Here is a 23869-nt window from a genome sequence, read left to right on the forward strand (position 1 = left end):
GGCAGGATTCAAACGCAGGCAGGCTCCCAGAGGCATTAGAGAGCTCCTGTATTAAGGGCTTTTGCCTGAAACATCGATTCTCCTGCTCCTCGGATGCTGCCTGACCTGCTGTGCTTTTTCAGCACCACACTCTTGACTCCTGTATTAATTGTCTAGCGATAATATCACTAGGCCTTTGCTTCCCCTTAAGTTTGGTTTATTCTATTTTATTTTCAGTTATTTTGCTAAGAACTTTCTTCTTTACTAATAAATCCAAATGCAGCATGGTGCTCTTACATTTTAGTGAAAGACCACCTTGTTAAAATCAAAAAAATAAACAAAATACAATCTGCCAAGCTAGATTTGAGTGTAGGATCTGACTTGAATAGTAAAGACATCAGCTGAGAACATAACAAGTTACACACTTCTCCAATACCCGCAATAGCCCACTTGACTTAGCAGTGCCGTCCATGCCAACTTTGAAGCTCAAGGTCTAATTTCCATAAATTCCTTGGGTCTATCATTCAGTCCCACACTGTTCAAAATCTAATTTATTTAATGGTTCTATAAGTATGGTTCTAAAAACCTACTCTGTTGTCTAACGGTTCTATAAATACTATTTTCAATGATTTGTCTGCATATGAGAAATACCTTGAGAATCCATGCATGTTATGAACATCTTGTTACCTGATAAAAAAATGACTAGTGCTAGATGCATATGAGAAAGATATGAACATTTTAAGCACTACACCAAAGCTACCACCGTGCTGCTTGTGTCTATATAATTAAAAAAAGGAACATTAGCTTTGCTAAAGAGACTGTTCTGGGATCCATGTTCTAAATATGTCAATCATAATAAGTTTAGAATAAGACATCACTCCTTCAGAATTTGCACAATCCCAATTCTCAAAGCACATCTGTTTAATGCTCACACATTTCTTAATAATGCAATTACAGGATTGTGTCGAAGGCTTTTCATACAACCTGCTGCTCATCATTAATGTGAAATGTGAATAACTGCATGCTGTCATTCTCTTTGATGGCAGACAATAGCAATAACACTCAAGTTTTAACCAGTATAACACATTGTAATATGCCCAAAAAATTACAAGACAGAACACTTGATAGGTGAAAGTGGATTACATTTTTCAAAAGAAAATAACAAAATATGATGTTGAAAATTAAAACAGTTTACTAGCAGTTTCATTTCGAACACTAATCCTTGGCACCATTCCAAAGCTTGAAATGTGTGCTTATAGTTAATTGAGACACTCGAGGGCATAAACTGAACCAGCAGATCAAGTATGGTGAATGTGATAATGCAATGACCTGCACCAAAATTGACTGGATCTTTCGGCTGAATTTTCTCATTTGCAGTTCAAGTGTGGTGATGAGTAAGTTTTATGTTGTCAACATTGCCATAACCTCGGGTGATGTTTTGTACACGATCTTCCATTTTACAACTCATTAACTATACAGCTGGAACGTTGGCTGTTTTCTCACTGAATATCTTGCTGGGTGAGATGGAAGTCCTTGCCCAGTGCCAGGAGTTTCTGGTTTACAGGCCTCTTGTGCCATATATAAAGGCAAGCTGCACACCACTTCAGATGCTGCAAGTCAGCAATGACCTCAACAATGTGTTGCTTACGTCTGAATGTTAACACATGATTCTGAGAACTATTGAGTCATACAGTATGGAAACAGACCCTTCATTCCAAATTATCTGTGCCAACCACCCTCAGTCTAACCTAGTCCTACTTGACAGCATTTGGTCCATATCTTCCTCTTCATCCAGATGCCTTTGAAATGTTGTAATTCTACCCACCTCCACCACTTCCTCTGGCAGTTTGTTTCATACACGCACCACCATCTACATGAAAAGGTTACCCCTCAGGTCCTTTTCAAATCCTTCCCATCTCACCTTAAATCTATGCCCTCTAGTTCTACACTCCCCCACCCCAGGAAAAAAAAGACCTTGGCTATTCACCCTATCCATGCCCCTCATGTTTTTATAAAGCTCTGTAAGCCGCAACCTCCTAAGCTCCAGGCAAAAAAGCCCCAACTTATTCAGTCCCTCCCTTTAACTCAAAACCTCCAGACCTGCTGGCAACATCCTTTTCTGCACCCTCTCAGGTTTAACAACATGGACCCCATAGAAGGGCAACTAGAATTGTATGCAGTATTCTAAAAGTGGCATCACCAATCTCCTGTACAGCCACAACATAATATCCCAACTCCTATACTCAATGTTCTGACTATTGAAGGCAAGTGGGCAAAACACCTTCTTCACCACCCTGTCTACCTGCGACTCCACTTTTGAGGAACTGTGCATGTGCACCCCTCAGACTCTTTGTTTGGTAACACTCTCAAGGCCCTATCATTAACTATATAAATTCTGCTCAGGTTTGCCTTACCAAAATGCAACACCTCACATTTATCTAAATTAAACTCTATCAGTCACTCCTTGGCCCATTGGCCCACCTGACCAAAGTCCTATTGTACTCTGAGATAATCTTCTTCACTGTCCATTGCACCTTTGGTGTCATCCGCAAACCTACTAAATCATACCTCCGATATTAACATCCAAATCATTTATATAAATGATGAAAAGCAATGTATCGCGCACCGATCTTTGTGGCAGACCACTAGTCACAGACTTCCTGGAAAAGCAACACTCACCATCACCCTCTGTCTGTTACTTTCAAGCCAAGTTTGTATCCAATTGGTTAGCTCCATCAGATCTCATGTGATCAAACCTAGCTTCCCCGGATGCCATGTGATCTAACCTTGCTAACCAGTCTATCATGTGCAATCATATCAAACACTTTGTTGAAGTCCATGTATACAATGTCTACCACTCTGCCATCATTAATCTTCTACGTCACTTCTTCATAAAAAAATTAATCACGTTAGTGAGGTACGATTTCCCATGCACAGAGCCATGTTGACTAACCCAAATCAATCCTTGCCTTTCTAAACGTATGTAAATCCTATCCCTCAGAAATCCCTCCAGCAATGTACCCACAACTGACATAAGACTCACCAGTCTATAGTTCTCCAGCTTCCCCTTATTGCCTTTATTAAATAATGTCACCACATTAGCCAACTTCCAGTCTTCCATCACGTCAATTGTGGCTATTGATGAAACATATATTTCAGCAAGGAGCCCAGCAATGTCTTCCCTAGCTTCCCACAATGTTCTGGGAAACCCCTGATCAGGTCCTGAGGATTAATCTACCTTTATATGTTTTAAGATCTCCAGCACCTGCTCTTCTGTAATGTGAAATCTTTTCAAGACATCACTATTTATCTCCCAAGCTTTGATGTTCTTCTCCACAGTAAATACTGATGCAAAATATTCATTTAGCTCCTCATCCATCTCCTGTGTCTCCGCACATAAAATCTAAGTGAGCTTCATGCTTCATGGACAAATATCTTGAGATTCTCATGGATAAGGTGGTAGAAACAACTTCAGTGCTTTTCCAGACTGACTGCAGAAAAAGCGACACTCCAAGACCCAGCCTGATGCTTCAAAGATGACAACACAGGTCAGTCTGGTCTCCTCTGTGAAAAGTAGCACAGAAAGAGGGTAAATGATCTTCTGCACTCTGCAGGGTTACGTGGCAGTATCTTCTATCATCTGCCTCATATTTTAGGGTCACAATCCACTCTAACTCTAGGGACAGGCAATAAATGCTGGCCAGCCAGCGACACTCACATCTCTCAAATAATTAAGAAAACTTCACATACAACTCACTCATACTGATGAACAACAATTCTCAGCGTTACCTTCATCATATCAACACAAGAGCTGACAATCTTAATCTTTTCGAACTACCAAGACTTCTTGCCCTCTGCCCTTCTGTCTCACTCATTGAGGACATCTGGCTACCTCTCTCACTCATGTATGATCACAAACTGCTCTTACATTCACTTCCATCAGATTCAGTGCTTTCCTTTACTGGCAAAAACTGGCCCATAACCTAGGTCAGGATGATCAAGGAAGGTTGCGGGGTGAGGGGCTTCTCGGCATCAGGCATCTCATGAAGAAAGGATTGGCTGGGGAAGACAAGAACTGCTCATGTATTGACAGTGAGACACCAAACAACAACTTATTGGAAACAAAGCCACTGAATGCTCAGAGATGCACCAGCAATGCTTTCACCTGCACCCTCCTCCATCTCAGAGATTTTCATCTCAATGAATAATCTATATAAATTAGACTCAAGACAATATCTGATGCGTACATCACTGGCAGGTCTCCACAGCTGGTCAAAAAGGAATGCCCTGGGTTGGACAGCTAGCGACAAGGTACTTGCTCAACACCAGTCAGAGAATTTGTAAGTTTGTCTGATGTACTCGTTAGACTGGAATGAGTCCTCTAATGTTGTCATTGCTGTGATGTCTCTGACATGTGAGTACTTGGCTGTCTCCATGCAAAGGGTGGTGATTCCTTGGACACCCAGAAATGTTCAATGACTACCGGATATGCCATCAGACCTGCACTCTAATCCTTACACCATGGCTGCTGAGCGCCAATGGCAAGGTGAGAGAGAAAAACAAGTACCTCAATCTCAAGGTGCCCCTTTCACTTATGGAGACAGGGTGGTATCAAAAGGCAACCTTAGGGAAGAGGTGCAGCTCACAAGCACCCAGATGTTTCTTCGCTGAACAACCCAGCGGTTCCTGCCTTTCTATCTCTGTCCTGACTGTGATCCTAAAGCCTAGAACAGTACAGGCTGAGGAAGGTAAGGCTGCATGTGGGCAAGGGACTCTCAGCGGATCTAGAACCAAAGGGCGAGGGGGCTTCCATGTCACAAGTCAAACAGAAAACTAGGCTTCTTCCACTCCAGTTCCAGAAGACGGGCTGCAGCTAGATATTGCTGGAGGACGAAGAAAACAAAGTGAACGCACCTGGATGGCATCAGCTCTAAATTGTTCAAAATACCCATTCACTTTTTGTAAGGTATTTTCACTTGCACAATCACAATGTCAGCTGTAATATTATTTTCAATGCAGGATCTGGTAAAATCACACCCATGTAAGTGAATAGAGTCTATTTATAGATTTCAGGGAGGCAAGACATAGCAAGCACCAAGCATTTCATACAAATAACCAAATATTTGACTGTGATGTTGTCTGGTACTTGCTATGGACTGTTGATGCCAAATAGAAACTTTAGATTATCCTAATAATTTCCTTGTTACAATAAGCTTATTGTTTAGCTTATATGAAAAGGAGGTGACTGATGTGCACAATATAATGCTCATGATTGCTTGAGACCATAATGTAAAACATGCGTTCTGTAATTGTTACTGACCTGCTAATGAAATGCAAACTGAAGTCAGATGGGTGGCATTAATGAACCAGTGAAGGCACGATTGCTGCAATTGCCTCTAGCAGGGCCTGAGAATCAAAGTTGTTAACTCTGTGCCGATAGGAAAGGTGGATAACTCACTCCACACACTTTGCAACCATCTTGTGAACATGTTGTGCAGTTAACTTTTGATATATTATGTCAAGTTTCCATCCTTGTGTTCATGTGACCCAGTTGCAAGCTTCACCTGTGACAGACTGACGATCCGCCATCTTTTACTTCACCTTTAATGTTGCTGTCTTTGTGGCCCCCATGTACCTTTGGATTCCACCATCTTGTTTGACCCATTTTACAGTACAATTAATTTGTCCACTTTATCCCCAGAACTCACAACCCTGGAAGTGGCCACGTTCTTGGTGGTCCTACACCCTCTCCATTGAGTGACCTGGGATCTGCTTGAACACCTCCTTTCAGAGTTCTCAGCCCCCTCCCATTAACTCTGAGGTTCCACCTTCCTGTCTGTAATTGCTCCCTATCATCATGACCATTCCATTAGTGATCCAGTACAACGAGGTTCATCCACAGATTTGAGCTACCCACTTTCCCCAGCATGACATGGACTGTTGCCTGATAAGGCTGCTGACAGTCTGAACCTCCACAATTGAACTCGCCCACATTCCCTGACTGACTTGGCAGGATAACTCTGACTAACAATGGACTATCTCTTGGTTGATATCTTCATGGCACCCCAAATGAACCAATGCGACTTGTGGGACTGAACGTGGGCCAATATTAGGACTGAAAGGATCCAGATTCCTCGACTCTAATAGAATCAAACATGAGACTGACTCTGATGACCCCCACACTGTAATTGGATAGGCCTCTTGAATGAGTGTGACCCACCTTCACCCCACTAAGGACTGGTCTCTTTTCATTTTCACACATCAGTATTTACTTCCAAGGACTTGTCATGTAAACAGCTAACATGTATTGCAATTCTGTTGTTAACATGCCATAGTTTGTCACACGTCCATCCTCTGTCTAACTGATATTTCAGTATTCAGAACTCCCCAGCCTGCCTCTACCTCTACACTAAACTACAGATGCAGGATTCTAAGTAAGAATTGAAGTCACTGAGTGAAAAGGTAACGTCGACCACAGACGTTGGCTTCCTGTGACTCAGCGCTGTTGTTACAATGCGCAAAGAAGTATGATAAGACCCATACAATGCCCAGCTCCATGTCAATGCAAAAAATCCTGCATATATCCACTTTTCTGAGTGCAAAGAAACCTGGCAAACACGTCCTCAGCTCCAAAGTAAATAGATGATGCCCTGAAGTCGTGTTTTGATAGGTCTCAGAGCAGGCGTGCAGATGTTGTGAAGCTGGTGCTTTGTTCATCCTGAGTTGAGTGAATGAATGGTCCACGAAGAGTATGCCAATTGACAAAGGAGATGCCACCTTCTGCAGAGGAAGCAGTTCCATGTGAAGAGAAGTTAGAGGGCAGCACACATATTCTGCAAATTGCAATGGATGCTGACAACACAATTTGTCAGGTGCTGGTTCTGTTTTACCAGTCAACCTTTTGCTCCATTGAGTTTTTTGTTGGAAGATAGGAGAATTAGAAGTGCAGTGCTAACAGGACAAGCTGAGTTTTAATGAGATGGCAAAATTGGGCCATTATTCTTGATACCTAAAATTAGGTTTTTTTTAGTTTTGACCCATGTAGTTGTCATGCTCATGATTATTCTCATCAGACCAGGGAGGGGATAATTCCGTCTTTAGGTTAAATGGCCAATATCAAATTAGGTATAATGCACCCTTATAAAATACATGAAATCAAATTGGAGCTTACATACAGCAAGTTACAACTACTTTCAAGGTTCTCCAAAGGCCAAATCATTAGCTTTCTCAGTGTTGCTGGAAGCCTCCTGAGAAACAATAATCATAATTTTTTTCACTTACCCTAATTTGGAGCAAGGAAGAGGAACTCACACCTTCCTTCTACCTTCATAGCGATTGTTAACATTAACCACCAATATTTATAGTGCACCCCCAATGTGCTAAAATACCCCAAGGTATTTGACAAAAGAGAAATCAGAAAATAATTGACTCTGGGCCAATGAAGGAAGGATTGGGATAAATGATGAGAAGGTTAGGCACAAGAATAGAATTTAGCAGAGTCTTAAAAGAGGAATAAGAGATAGGAAGCTTTAGTGAAGAGATCACAGAGCTAAATGCCTAGGCAACTGAAAACCCAACATGCAATGATGGACATAGGAAGTCTGGATTGCAGAATACACATTTACATTCCCTCCATTTGACTGGTAAACTGGTTCTTATGAAAGGTCATCAACGTGAAACATTCTGATCATTTTTCCCTACATGTGTTGCCTTATCTGCTCAGAAATAGGAAGCTTTAATGAAATGCTCAGCATTTCTGGCACTTTAAGTTTTTGTTTATATGTTGGTGAAGTGGAGTTCCTGGTTTTCAGTGACATTGAAGTGAACAAAAGTGAAAATCAGGCTGTTTATAAAATCTATTCAACCAGTATAATGACCATGCTGTGTGTGAAATTTACCCCAGGTAAAACAGAAAACAATCAATATTTCCCATCAGTGGCGTGCAGCAGAATTATTTATCTGACAGTGCATTGTAATAAAGCATGAAAAATGTTGCTGTAAGCTTTCCTCAGTGTTGTCGGTGCTAGGGGGTTTATGATGATAAACTTTCAAGTCCTAATACTTGTTTGTTATTTTTATCTTAAATCAAATTACAAAGGATATTTACCTTGGCAATTTAATTCATCCGTGTAGTCACCACAGTCATTGGAACCATCACAAATCCACGATGGGAGGATGCAAAGGGACGTGCTATTACATTTTATAAAGTTTACATCCTTGACTCCAACTCTATAGAAACCAGTGCAATCTGTGTTGCCTGAAGTAGAATTAATAGAAATCAGTGAGTCAATGTAAGTATTGTCTGCACTTGATTGATAAAATACGAATCATATTTCACTACTAACTATTATCTACTTAATGTTATCAGAGGTTTTTTTTATATTCAATTAGTTTGTGAAGAAATTCAAATGTGTGTTTTGCTAGCAGTAAAGGAAATTGTATTTTAGCAAGTGATTCCTTCCAGTTACATCTAATGGCCAATGAATATGCACATGCTTTCTGTGAAATGCCTACAGCAGAACATACTGAATTGTTGCCAAAAGTTTACAACTTACCACAATCTGTTTCATCAGAAGCATCTATACAATCTATCACTTGGTTGCACTGTGCTGATTTGACAATGCAAGTCCCATCTCTGCAACGAAACTCAGCTGTGTTGCATGTAGAATCTGCAATACATAGACAGGACATGGGCTATGGCACAGTTATGCTCATAATTTAACTTCCAGTTATTCAAGTTACGTATTTTTTGAATGGTTTAAAACATCCAACATGCAGAAAATCCTGACGAATAATTTACTGCATTGCAAACTGGTTGGAATTAGTGTAAAATTTTTAATGCAACTTATAATGTGGAAAGCAACAGGTCAGAAATCCAATTGAGTAATTTTTGGAAGCTAACGTGTTGGCAGCAAAATATATCTTTCTTATCTGAAAGTATTGTTCTTGGGGAAAGGCAAATGGATACGAATAAATCAGGAAGACGTCCATCAGAAAAACAATTACTAAAATCGTAATATAAATATTTAATTTATGCTAATTGAGTGCTGACCAAGTTATGTAAAAGACTAAGCGAAAGTGAGGAATGTAGATGCCGGAGAGTAGAGTCAGGATTAGAGTGGTGATGGAAATGCACAGCAGATCAGGCAGCATCCAAGGAGCAGAAAAATCAACATTTTGGGCAGGAGCCCTTCGTCAGGAATGAGGCTGGAAGTCTAGGGGGTTGAGAGATAAATGGGAGGGGGTGGGCATAGGGAGAAGATAGCTGGGAGTGCAATAGGTGAGTGGAGGTAGGGGTGGAGGTGATAAGTCAGAGAGAAGGGTGGAGCGGATAGGTGAGAAGGAAGATTTACAGGTGGGACAGGTCATGAGGATGGTGCTGAGCTGGAAGTTTGGAACTGGGGTAAAGCGGTAGGAGGGGAAATGAGGAAACTGGTGAAGTCGACATTGATGCCCTGGGATCGAAGTGTTCCGAGGAGGAAGATGAGGCGTTCTTCCTCCAGGTGTCTGGTGGTGAGGGAATGGCGGTAGAGGAGGCCCAGGACCTGCATGTTCTTGGCAGAGTGGAAGGGGGAGTTGACATGTTCGGCCATGGGGCAATGGCATTGTTTGGTGCGGGTGTCATTGAGAAGCGCTCTGCATTAGGTGTTACAGATGCAATAAATGACATTTGTGGAAGGGGTGTTAAACTTTGATAGATGTGGAAGGCACTTTGGGGCCTTGGATGGAGGTGAGGGAGGAGGTGTGGGTGCAGATTTTGCAATTCCTGCGGTGGCAGGGGAAGGTGCCAGAAGGGGAGAATGGGTGGTTTGGGGGTGGGGGTGGGGTGGGGGAGGGGTGGGGGTGTAGCGTGGACCTGACCAGGTAGTTACGGAGAGAATAGTCCTTGTGGAAAGCAGATAGGGGTGGGAAGGGAAATATATCCCTGGTGGTGGGGTCCGTTTGTAGATGGCGAAAATGTCGGCAGATGATGCGGCTTATGCCGAGGTTGGTGGGGTGGAAGATGAGGACCGGGGGGGTTCTGTCCTTGTTGCGGTTGGGGGGGTGGGGTTTGAGAGCGGAGGAGCGGGACGTGGATGAGGTACGTTGGAGGGCATCTTCAACCATGTGGGAGGGGAAATTACAATCTTTAAAGATGGAGGCCATCTGGTGTGTTTTGTGGTGGAACGGGTGCTCCTGGGAGCAGATACAATGGAAGCGGAGGAATTAGAAATACAGGATAGCATTTTTGCAGAAGGTAGGGTGGGAGGAGATGTAATCCAGGTAGCTGTGGGAGAAAGTGGGTTTGTAAAAAAATGTCAGTGTTGAGTAGCAACATGGCTGAAGACTAATCTTATTTAAAAGACTGTCCAGTGCAAATAGGGCTGGCAACACCAACCTAATACTTACTATTGCAAGATACTTCATCTGAGTTGTCTGCACAGTCATCCACTCCATCACACCACTTTGCATTGGACACACAACGGCCATTGTAGCAATGTTTAAATCCTTTTCGACAACTCCTGTTTGCTGATGCAAAGAAACCAAGGAAGCAAAAGTGAAACAGTAAGCTGATAAATTCATCACACTGATGGAAAATGTGTCTAATTGGACAATGAATGTTTCAAGCATTTAGTGATCAATATTACAAAAGATCATTGTTTAATTGGAGTATTTGATTATTAACTTCACCAATCCCACTTTGAATTCTTTCCCTCAAGAAAATGACAACTGTATTTTTTTTCTGTGATCATTTCAAAATTCTCTCTCAAATTTCTTGTGCCATCAACTGACTTAGTGTTTGCATTAGTAGGTGGCATTGGGGAGAGAATGTTTCCATTAAATCTGGATCTTTCTCCTTTTCTCTGTAAATCATAACTGTTTTGCCCTGTCATTTCTGGTGGGTGTTATTGCTCAAAACCTGACTTCATCAAATTACTCACTTTATAAACCTTCAAGTTATTTGCAAATTGATGACTGCTGGTAGATCTCCCTGGTTCATCTCTCTTTAGCCACTAACAGTGAATTTCCTTTCATGAGCAGAAATCATGGGGTAAGTTGATAACCTGTATTAGTTAAAATTTTATTTCTCTCTCCACCTGAAGAATTGCATTCTTGCGTGTTAACACCCTTCCTCAAGTGGACCTGACATATCATAATTCCATTCAAGGAGAGTTTTCAATTCTGTTCTAATCTAGGCAGCCATATATGATTCATAAATAGGGGCTAATGTTCCTGCAATAGCACTGATAGTAACTAATATCCCTGTCATGTTTTGGCAGAGATTATGTCATTCAGTAGAGTTTGAGGATGTTCCTAGCAATTAAAACTCAGTTACTGTCTGAACTAACCTACTAAATTGCTTAACTGACAGCAATTTTACAACAACCTGGTGTCATGTGGGTAATAGCTGTTTCAAAATTGCAGTTGGGAAATCATAATATTGATTTCCAATTAATAGCTCTAACACGGTGATAACATTTTAATTTTGGTGGCTAAAGGAATAAAAGACTTGATTCACAGAGTGTGTTAATGAACATCTCTGAGTCCTACAAGCCAATAAATTGCTTTCAAAATGTAATTACTGTTGTGATATCAGTAATTGAAAGAGCCATGGTATACAAAGAGGATTTTCGGAAAAAAGTGAGATAAATGATCAGTTAATTTGCTTTACTCGTGGTTGAAAGAGAAATGTTAACCAGGAAACCAGTAAAACCACCCACTTTCAGATCTGTTTTCAGATTTCTTGGTTTGCGTTCAGCACACACTGCTTATTCTCTACAACCCTCAGATCGCTTTATCACTTATTAAGCTTCTGATCTGTCCTGGCTGGCCATCTACAATCCCCTTGTTTACTTACTCCTGTCATATCTCTCTCTGGGCTCCATCTCCATCTATCCATTCACCAGTAATTTCTCTGCACCCCCTTCACTCATTGAAAACTATCTCCCTCTGAGCTAACAGGATTCTCAGAGCCAATCCTAACTTTGTCATTGAGCCTGCTGACAAGGGTGGTGCTGTTCTAGTCTGGCATGTTGACCTCCACATTGCAGAGGCTAAGCCCTCCTAACTCCCCGTGAACCATGACCCCACCATGAAGCATCAAGCCATTGTGTCCATGATTATCATCAACCTCATCTCATTTGGGGATCTTTCCCCGAAATTCTCCAAGACCATAGTCCCCTAACCCTGCTTCTCCTTCTCCACCCCAAAATCCACAAACTGGGCAGACCCATTGTTTCTGCCTGGCCCTGCCTCAGAGAACATATTTCTTTCTACTTTTACGCCTTTTTTTCCTCCCCTTGTTGAATTCCTCTCCACATACATCTGTGATTCTTCTGACGCTTCACATCGGTTTCAGAATTTTCAGTGTGCAGTCTCCAGCCACCTCGTCTTTACCATTGATGTGCAATCCCTTCATACATCCATCCCCCACCAGATGGTCTCAGTGCTCTCTGCTTTTTCCTGGAAACAAAGGACTGATCCATCGCTATCCACACCACTTTTCTCTGCCTGGCTGAGCTCATCCTCACCCTGAACAACCTCTCCTTTAACTCTCTCACTTTCTTAAGATCAAAGTGTAGCCATGTGTACCTGCATGGGCGCCAGTTATGATTGCTTCCTTATGGGGTACATGGGAACATTCCTTGTCAAGTACATCAATGACATCATCAGTTGCTGCTTTCCTTTCTTGTTCTCAACTGGAAAAAAATTATCAATTTTGCTTCCAATTTCCACCCTGCTCTCACCTTCAACTGGTCCATCTCTGACTCCTCTGTTCCCTTTCTTGACATCTCTGTTTCCACTTCTGGTGATAAGCTGGCTACCAATATCCATTACAAACTCACCAATTACTACAGTTACTTTGATTAAACATCCTCACAGCCTGCTTTCTGTAAGGACTGCATCCTATTCTCCCAATTTCTTCGCCTCTGTTGCATCAATTCTGATGATGGCATCTTCCGTTGGGAGCCTCAGAAATGTCCATACTTTTCCTCAACCAAAGATTCCCTACAACCATGGTCGATAGGACTCTTAGCTATGTCCAAAGAATTTCCTGCACTTCTGCGCTCACCTCTTTCTTTCCCTCAGACAAAAAATGATAGGGACCCCTGGTCCTCACTTACCATCCCATCAGCTACACCATCCAAAGAATTGTAAGCCACCATTTCTGTCACCTCCAATGGGATGCCACAATCCCCTCCCTTCTCTTGTCAGCATTCCACAGGGGCTGTAACCTCCGGGACACCATCGTCCACTCCTACTCCATTGCAAACACCTCCCCACACCTCAATGGCATTTTCCCATGCAATCACAGAAAGCATAATACCTGCCTGTTTACCTCCTTCCTCCTCACATCCAAAGCCCCAGATGTATCTTCCAGAAGAAGCAGCAATTTACCTGAACTTCACTCAATATAGTCTACTGTTGTTCGCTGTTCTACAATGTGGTCTCCTCTACACTGGGCAGATGAAACACAGGCTGGGTGACTACTTTGAATAACATCTATGTTCTGTCCACATAAAATACCCAGAGATTACATTTGCCTGCCTCTTCAATACAGCACCTTGTTCTGCAGCCAACATTTCTGTTACATACCTGCTGCAGTGCTCTAACAGACCTCAGCTCAAGCTTCAAGATCAGATCTCATTTTCTGCCTGAGGACCCTCTAGGACTCAATGTTGAGTTCAATAACCTAAGAGCCTAATTCCATCCTTACATATTTTATCACCACCCACACACCAGCCCTGTTCTATCATGGGTTGCTGTTAGAACAGCTGACCCATTTTCACCCACTGTCAGACCTAATATCACATCAGAATACTACCATCTGCAAATGTAGTTCCAAGGGAAAGACTTCCCTAAATTGGAATGTATCATTATTCCTTTATTGACATGAGATTTAAATCCTGGAACTTCCTTTCCAGCCGTACTGCAGTTCACCACCATCTTCTCAAGGACAACTAAAGGTCAGCAAAAATTGCAAATAATGCTCACCACTCACATAAGAATTTAAAAAAATGCATTAATACATTTTCCTGCTTCTTTCAGAACAATGAGGTGTGCATTCAAGACAGCAGAAGCTAACCTAATGGGTGCAGGTGTACTTTGATGTCCAGACCTCTATGGAAAAGAGGGAACAGGACATTATTAGAATCTCCAAAGCCTCAGATAAGCACTATCCTGGGATAGTATGCCAAAGAAAGCTGGTGGACATGTAGAAGGCTAGGTTCATCAAGAAGTGTACCAGATGGTGTGTTGTCTTTGTCAAGAAGTGCTGAGAGGACAAGTACCACAAGACTCAGGGTGTTGCTTAAACTTTGGAGCTTATCATGTCAGGCATAAGAATAATGTCCAACACCATTATTGTATTTGTCAACACAATGATGACCCAACATGCATCGAGCAAGCTCAGTTTCCACTTTATTATGATTTCAGCTGATGATAATAATGGGCAAATGAGATTTCAGAATGGAATCTGACTTGATAGACCCTAAACTTAGCTTATTTTTAACTATGGAGCTCATTTACTGAACATAGCCATCAGAAACTGTTTGGGTACTTCATGTTGTTTCTTTTTTAATGAACATATTATCAGTTACATTTAAACAATATTATACGAGGCACCAAAGTTGGAAAGACTTCATCACAAACCCTAGAAAAGGATTAAAACACAGATTATGCTTTTATCCAAGCAATATGCTTACAAACACCTAATCCAACAAAGAGTTAGCGTTATTTCCACATGAGGCTCAGGCTGGCGTGGCGACAACTGCTTTATTTCTGTTTCAGTTCTGTGCATTCACCAAACACTTTTACATTTCAGCTGATATCTCTCCCTGACACACACTAAACAAACTGAAAGTGGAGTGGCATGGTGGCTCAATGTTTAGCATTGCTGCCTCAGAGTGCTCTGAACCCATGTCTGATTCCACCCATGGGTGACTAGGTGTAGAGTTTGCACATTCGCCCCATGTTTATGTAGGTTTCCTCTGGGTGTTCCAGTTTCCTCCCTCAGTCTGAAGATGTGCAGATTAGGTGGATTGCCCATTCTAAATTGCCCATAGTGTTCATGGATGTGTAGGTTAGATGGATTAGCCATGGTAAATAAAGGGTTATAAGGATTGGGTTAGGAGGGTGGGTCTGAGTAGATTGCTCTTTGGAGGGTCAGTGTGGATTGGAAGAACTGAATGGCCTGTTTCCATACTGTAGGGATCCTATGAAGTAAGCTCACTATTACTTTAATATTAGAGCAAAAAGTGTATCTAAACTCAATTTCCAGCAGTTTTACCAGGTTTCTTACTGGAGAGTTCAACATTTCAACCACCACTGTCCAGCATATACAGACAAGGTAAAAACAATGACTGCAGATGCTGGAAACCAGATTCTGGATTAGTGATGATGGAAGAGCACAGCAGTTCAGGCAGCATCCAAGGAGCTTCGAAATCGACGTTTCGGGCAAAAGCCCTTCATCAGGATGCTTTTGCCCGAAACATCGATTTCGAAGATCCTTGGATGCTGCCTGAACTGCTGTGCTCTTCCAGCACCACTAATCCAGAAGCATATACAGACTGGCTAATGCTCTTCTGGATTGTTCTATGTTTATTTGAATATGTAGATCTCTGTCATTAGACAACAGCTCAGATTTTTTTTCTATCTCTTAGTTTTATTGCTGTGAACTACTAACCCCAATCTCTTCATTTCAATGCTTGTAAAACCTCATTACAATGCAAGTAAACAAAGAGGCCTCCAGACTTCTCAGTGCGAAGCCCACAAGAACAATTTTTAAACAAACATGTCTCCCTCTTCCAAACACACAGAAGGTCAATTAAACTTCAAGTTATACAATCCAACATAAACAGTTTCCACCCTAAGTATGGGGCAGAAGTAGAAGTTCAGAGTGAAGTTATGTAAGGTTATCTTGCCACGATGCAAGCGCAAAATGTTGTCATGGCTGTGAACTGCAGAGGGCAGAACATTTTTTTTCAGGGCAGCCCAGCACCCTGTTGTCCAAAAAATTACTAGGATTGCTGAAGCTGGAGCAGCACTAACTCCATAGAGTATAGTCCAGTGTGTCTCTGTAAAAGACAGCATCTGTTCTTCCACTGCTGCTACTTCACCAATACCCTTGCTCTTGCTTTCCAAACAGCCTGACCCCACTGCTGAGAAACATTCAATAGTGCAGACCAATATTTAAGGCTCAGAGCTGTTTGACACTGTCCTCCAGGGCCAACTACAGACCTCCACTGAAAGTCATCAGCCCACGAGGGCAACACTACAAAGAAGCAAAAGTAAAGACATAAGTATCACATGCATAAATGTATGAATAATTCATTAATTTATGTATGCAACACAGAATTATTTGATTTATCATTTTTATTGGGATTTTTTGATTCTATGTATTTTTTTGCAATGCATACATTTACATGCTTTGATGATTGGCGACAGGGAAAAGGTAAAGTGTGAGATGGTTGGTGAATTGGAAATTGGTGCTGCAGCACTCAAATGATTTCTGCACACACAATCCAGGTCAGGGATGAGGAGATTTTACAATTTCGTTTTGGTGGCAATGTAGCTTATTAATGTCCTGTTGACCTTTGGGAATTGAATTCCAGCTTTCATAAGTCTTTGCAACTCATGGATCTTTTTTGACAATCCTGTAAGATTAATTCATTTTCTGAACTTCTAAAAAAATGCATTTTAGTATGATCTTCTTTCGGGAGTTTCTAACATCATTGATGTTCAGCTGAATTGTTTTACATCAATAAATAATTCTAGCATGAAAAATGATGGCCACTGCTGTTTTCATATGGAGTCCATTATTCACCTGAACAATTAATATGTCTGATATCAAATTTTTGTCATACTGTCATGTGGGTGTATAAAGTTAAAGTCTGCTATTGAGGTTGTTTTTTGGATTAAGTTGCAAAACATTTGGTTTCTCTTGGCTGTAAAATGCATCAGTGGACAGGCAGTTTACATAATCTATGTGTAAATGAGATTGTCTCATGTTAATTCTTATCAGCAGCTATGCTGACAGGCAACATTATGTCCGCATGCATTGCTTTAGTCACAAAAGTGCCAAGGTGTCTGAAATTTCAGATCATTTACATTTACTCATTCATTTGTATTGGATGAGATTTGCTCATAATATCACAATTAATCTTCAGGAAATTTTAAAACACTCATGTCTGATACTGAGGTATACACTTTGATGCCCTGTTTCTTTCATACTTGACTACTTGAAATTAAATTTTTAAAGCTGAAACTGGAATAGCCACATTTGTTTACCTTTTTGAATATTCATCAGCAAAGGGTACATTGCCTTTTGTTATGTTGAGATGAGAAGGGGAATTGGCTCACCAGTTTTTAACAATCACTCGTTCAGTCACAGCAATCTTTTTGTTTCTTTTTGGCATGCAGTTATCACACTTTAATTACAAAATGTTCAGTGGAAAATGATGGAGCCAATTACCAAGGCTTTTTTGAGTGAAAGAAAGAGGAATTTTTTCACCTTCTAATAATGTGTAAGAAAATAATAAAAATGACAGATCAAATACACATACACAAACACAGGCAATAAGTTTAAAAGGGATACTGTCTGCTACAGGCAAAAAGAAAAAGAAAGGACATGCAGTTAAAAGTCCTTAGGATCTGTGGGTGTTAGACTTTAGGCCTAAGAAAACAGTTCTTTGATTGTTTACATGTAACCAGGGCAGCAAGAGACTCCACAGATAACTGAATCCTTGGGAATTAGTGGTATTACCAAGTTGCCTTTTCACCAGTCAATGTATTCCAAGATGCTTAATGAAACAGGCAGGGAGGGAAAGCTTTAGCTCCTGTTTATTTCCAAATTAATTTTCCTCATCTTTGCTGCTCAAAAACAGCTGTTAAAATATAGTTGAGTGCATATTCCACAGACTAACTCCATTGTCTTTCTAATATAGTGGAACATTTCATCTTCCAATAGGTGAAATTATCATACATGTAAATTAAAGAGGAAATGCAAACTTATTGAAGTTTATTCAGTTGCCTGGTTTCGATGTCTTCAGATAAAAATAGTCATTTCAGCACAGAGAAATGCATTTATTGCAAATGAGTTTCACAATATATCCCTCAATCTATGGTCAGCTTCTATTACTATCATTGTTGATCTTGGTTAAAAATCACACAACACCAGGTTATAGTCTAACAGGTTTAATTGGAAGCACTCTAGCTTTCGGAACGATGCTCCTGATGAAGGAGCAAAGCTCCGAAAGCAAGTGTGCTTCCAATTAAACCTGTTGGACTATAACCTGGTGTTGTGTGATTTTTAACTTTGTACACCCCAGTCCAACACCGGCATCTCCAAATCATGATTGTTGATCTATATTTCTTCCTTTATAAAAGTCATTTTCATCCAAGTATAATAATTAGATGGCGGAAGTGAAAAATTGATAATCCATTCTTTCTACTATTGAAAGTAAATTCAATTTTTATAAATGAATTACGCAACTGACATTGACATATTTCTCTAGTTTCTTTCCTTCTTTTCTCTTCATTTGGCCCCCTCTTTTGATTTCATTTCCTCTAAATTGCTGATCACTCATTCACTGACAAAACAATGTCTCTTCTCCTCAGATAAGTTCTCTTCCCAGTTGTCATTACCCTTCATCCAAAACCTCAATGCTGGCCCCTTTGCCTTTGCTGAAAATGTGTTGCTGGAAAGGCACAGCATGTCAGGCAGCATCCAAGGAGCAGGAGAATTGATGTTTCGGGCATGAGCCCTTCTTCAGGAATCTGCAGTCCTCACTTTCCCTTTGCCTTTGCTATACATCTCCACATCTCATATTTGCCTCGCTTCTTTCAAGTCCTTGAATGTGTTGTCATCTTTAAATCTGCGAACTTGAAGTTTTAACCTTTCCAATGAGACTTCTGTCTCTGCTATAGGAATGAAACAGCACTATTCAAAGTCAACAATGACATCCTTGTGGCAGTGACTTTGTTGCATTATCCTTTTCTATTTTCACAATTCTATTTCTCAATTCTTACCCTTTTTTGTAGCCTTTGATGTAGTCAACATCTCCTTCTTCTCAAATAGGTGTCCTCCATAGTCTAGTGCAATATGATTGCCCTCTGGGTTAGCTGTGTTAGCATCTATCAAGTGTTAATCCAGAGACAATGTGGGATGACAGCCCAATGCAGTAAGAAGGAACACTCATTAGTCAGAGGTGACATTTTAAGAGACTAGGTGGAAGCCCTGTCTTCCTTTTCAGATAAATGAAAAGCATTCTGTGGCACTAGCATGAAAAAAAGATGGGAGGTTCTTCACTGTATACAACCCATTATTTACCTGTCAACCACACTGCTGAAACAAATTACATAATCATGAGCGCCTTTCCGTGTTAGGTACAAATTGGCTGCTGTGTCTCATATTACAACATTGAATATGCTTCAAAAATGACCTCATTGCTTGGAAAATGCTTTGGGATGTCATGAGTTTGCAAAAGGTCTCATATAAAGACAAGTTGTAAATAAAAATGTCAATTATAGAAACCTCGGGCCTCCCATTTTGACAAAATGAATTGTTTGTTTTGGCAGAGTATTATATAAATGGCCTTCACATACAAAATGCATTTGAAAATTGATTAAACATACTTTTAGTTTCTTATTAATGTTGCAATAATTTAAGATCACAAGTCATACAACACCAGGTTATAGTCCATAAGGTTTATTTGAAACCACAAGCTTTCGGAGCGCTACTCCTTCGTCAGGTGCCGACAGCTCTGAAAGCTTGTGATTTCAAATAAACCTATCACACTATAACCTGGTGTCATGTGACTTCTGATCTTATCCACACCATGTCCAACACCAACACCTCCACATCATGGTAATAATTTAACAATTACAGGTCATCTATAATGAATATGTAGCGTTTTTATTTATTTTGTTGTTGTAACCACACTCTTACACCTTCAATTTATACCCCATGTTCCAATATTATGTGTGCTAGTCCAGTGACAATATAAAGGAATAAGTTTTATCAAAGCTGCTAGGTTAGATAAATGACATCAGAGACAGAGTTTGATAGCATTCAGGATGTGGAACTAAGACAAGTGAGAGATGATTTTATGATTTACACGTATGTCATAGACTACAAAAATGTTACTTCTGAAAGTCTAGCCTCAAATGATTATTTGTCTTGATTACAGATAGAATTTTGAGAGTCATAATGCTGGGTGAAAAAGCTAACATCTACTTGCACACATTTCCTCCCGAATAGAAAAGATTACTTACCACAATATGATTGCTTTTCATCGGATTTATCTTTGCAGTGCACAATTCCATCGCATGCCAAATGGTATCCAATACAATCTTTGTTCCCACATTCAAATTCAGTGTGAATATTGCAAGATGAGTTTGCGGCTGAAACAAATGTCAACATTTATTTTTTCAGCAAATAATATTGGCACAAAATATTCCTTTGCTTGGAAGAAGACCAAAAGTAAATGGTTTCCAAATTTTGTAATATTTTACATACACGTTCTTTGCCAATAGCTAGCAGTAGACCTGGATTGAATAAGGTAATTTCCATAATTTCCTTGTTTCCTTATCTAGATAACCTTGTTGAGCTTAGCAAACGCATCCACTAAAGACCATTAAACTGAGACTTCATTTCAAACATGGATCATAAATTAGCTTCTACATATGAGATTTGATCTACTTTCCTTTTTATTGTTAAGTTCTGCCTTTCAAGAATGCTAACATGTGGAACGTATCACCCGAGAAACTATCGCTGTGTGATAAAAGCTTGATTTTTATATATTTGTATGTAATCATTGATAATTTCAACAAAGTGTTCACCCATTTCTAACAAAACAATATTAAAATAGAGACAACGTGTGGACTCTTATGGGATCTGAGCAACATGCGTTATGGCAATAATGGCAGAATCAGTAGTCAAGAGCAGCAAAACCTATCTTGACTGTTACTTGCCTTTAAACAACCGCCAAACTTCAAACAGATCGTTGTTTGTAGCAAGCTGCCCGGCTCTCTGGACAACTCCATACAACCCTGTCACGGTAGGCGCTGCAAGATGTGTCAGAGTGTGGACATAGATACCACCATTACGCGTGGGGACACCTCCCACCTTGTACATGGCAGATACTCATGTGACCCGCCAACGTTGTCTATCTTATACATTGCAGGCAAGGATGCCCAGAGGCATGGTACATTGGAGAAACCGAGCAAAGTCTATGACAACGGATGAATGGGCACCGCACAACAATCAACAGACAGGAGGATTCCCTCCCAGTTGGGGAACAGTTCAGTGGTCCAGGACATTTAGCCTCGGACCTTCGGGTGACCATCCTCCAAGATGGACTTTGGGACAGGCAGCAGCGAAAAGTGGCCGAGCAGAAGCTGATAGCTAAGTTCCATACCCATAGGGAGGACCTCAACCGGGACCTTGGGTTCATGTCACATTACAGGTGACCACCACTGCACTATACACACACACAGTTACTCCTACACACACACAGGCACTCCTATACACACATACACACGGACACACAAACACACAGACGCGCACACAGACACCCACACACACCCTTACAGACACATACACTCCCACACTCACACATGCGCCTCCTCACAGACTTAAGACACTCTGCACTCACTACACACACACACGCATACACTTTCTCACACTCACAACCCCCAACTCAGACAGACATACACACACAGACAAAGACCCACATGCACACATATTTTTTGTGGGGTGAATTTGTACTTGCAGGGTTACATTGTACTTTGCTCAAAAACTGCATGAATTTATGTAAAACTCCGTTATCTCACTTTTTAGATTAAAATCAATCTAAACATCATGGCATAGACAGAGAACCCAGGGGGCCAACACCTTCAACATATTGTCTAGCTATCACCATTGTTGACAGCTAACCCGAGAATGCAACTTTTTAGAAAAAAGGTTTTGTGATTTACACATGAAAGAAGTGAAACTCTCACTGTATTCTAACAGATGAAAGGCTTAACAGACAATCAATTTTTCAATGTATAATTTCAGTTACATCACACTGTAAATTTTTGCTATAAATTCTGTGTGTTAAGATTGAGTCCTCCACTACCACCTGAGGAAGGAGCATCACTCCAAAAGCTAGTGTGCTTCCAATTAAACCTGTTGGATTATTACCTGGTATTGTGTGATTTTTAACTTTGTACACCCCAGTCCAAAACCGGCATCTCCAAATCATATCTTGACAGTGGAAATAACCCATGTCACTTTTAATGTTTTTCACTAATGGTGTGGCAAGATTCTTGCTAGGCTGAGGTGAGTTGCTAATTGACAGTCATTATTGCTTGTTAAATGATTCGTTAATAGCCCAAGTCACTTCATTAATATTGAGCCTTCCTTCTTAACAAACTTACCCATGTCAACATTGGGAAAAAACCCTGATTAGGAAACCAGAGGACGTCCCCTGTGGATTCAGTTCACTGCTTGCTCTGAGCAACCTCCATATTGTTGATCAGGCACCAACATCTCAGGATCCACTCAAGGGCACTGGGCACATGCAGCCCACATTTATGGACATTGGCATCCACATGTGTCACCCTCTAAGTACCCTACTCATGGCACATTTCTGATCCACTTGCAAGATGCTTCTGCATTTGAATGCTGCACCTCAGGCTGCATGAACAACTATAAGACCATTAGACATTGAAGCAGAAATTAGGCCATTCAACCCATTGAGTCTGCTCCACCATTCAATCATGGCTGATAAGTTTATCAACCCCATTCTCCCAATTTCTTCCCAAAACCGTTGATTCCCTTGACAATCAAGAACCTATCTATCTCAGACTTAAATATACTCAATGACCTAGCCTCCACAGCCTTCTGTGGCAGTGAATTCCGTAGATTCACCACTCTCTGGTTGAAGAAGTTTCTCCTTATCTCTGTTCTAAAATGTCTTCCCTTTACTCGAAGGCTCTGCCCTCAGGTCCTCGCCTCTCCCATCAATGGAAATCACCTACCACTTTTTTGTCGACTCTCCTAACCTGTCCAAATCCTTCAGAGCCTCTCCCCACCTCCTCAATACTGCCTGTCTTTCTACCTATCTTTGTATCATCAGCAAACTTCACTAGAACACCTTAATTTCCTTCATCTAGATCGTTAATGTATAAAGTATAAAGTTGTGGCCCCAACACTGACCCTTCTGAATGCCACTTGTCACCGCTGCCATCCTGAGGATGTTCCTTTCATCCCGACTTTCTGCTTTCTGTCAGACAGGCAAGCTTCTATCCATGTTAGCACCTTGTCTCTAACACCATTACAATTATCATTGTAGTGTTGCTCCAAGGACACTGTGCATTCAGGAGCACCCACTCAGATTGTGGACTGGAGCAAGCTTTATATCTGAGCTCTCGTCTTGCTCATTCACATTAGACCTATCTGGATTCTAACAGCGTTGATGCCTTGCCTTAGCTTTTCATTCATTGCCCCACAGATACATATCCCAGACTCACTGTACTGCAGTTTTGCTGTGTTATTCAATGCAGACACAAAGCCAAAAAGTTTGTTATAACTTTTGTTTGCATCCAGGTAGAAACACTGAGCCTTCGCTTCTCAGCACACTAAGCCAAAGACAGGCTCTGATTCCAGCCCATGGTTTGCTCGGGATGGTCAGAGCCAGGGTCCTCCTTCAAAGAGATTGAGAATACAAATGATGGGCAACACCTGTCTTAACTGTTTCTGTCCTATTAATGGCTGCATTCCTTTTGGAATGCAAAAAAAGGCAGGTATTACACGAGATGCAAGTGGGTGACACAACTATTATTACTGGTATGGGTACAGAGGTGTCCGAAATGCATGAGTAGGCAGCTCAGAGGATATGCAAGTAAATGGTATCACGGGTTA

The 23869-nt window shown here is 41.0% G+C and overlaps 1 protein-coding gene across 1 annotated transcript in view; it reads right to left on the reverse strand.

The window, feature by feature from the left end:
• The window catches only part of LOC122551725 (low-density lipoprotein receptor-related protein 1-like), a 1910187-nt gene that overhangs the window by 319327 nt on the left and 1566991 nt on the right, over positions 1 to 23869 (reverse strand). The window contains exons 46-49 of the mRNA XM_043694091.2: positions 20236 to 20364; positions 10369 to 10488; positions 8535 to 8648; positions 8087 to 8236 (exon numbers count right to left, since the gene is read on the reverse strand). Coding sequence (XP_043550026.2) covers positions 8087 to 8236; positions 8535 to 8648; positions 10369 to 10488; positions 20236 to 20364 — 513 coding nt within the window. The remainder of the gene's footprint in view (positions 1 to 8086; positions 8237 to 8534; positions 8649 to 10368; positions 10489 to 20235; positions 20365 to 23869) is intronic.

This window comes from Chiloscyllium plagiosum, unplaced genomic scaffold (genome assembly GCF_037043375.1).
Source record: "Chiloscyllium plagiosum isolate Xiang-an unplaced genomic scaffold, Cpla_swu_hap1 HiC_scaffold_7, whole genome shotgun sequence".
Lineage (NCBI taxonomy): Eukaryota > Metazoa > Chordata > Chondrichthyes > Orectolobiformes > Hemiscylliidae > Chiloscyllium > Chiloscyllium plagiosum.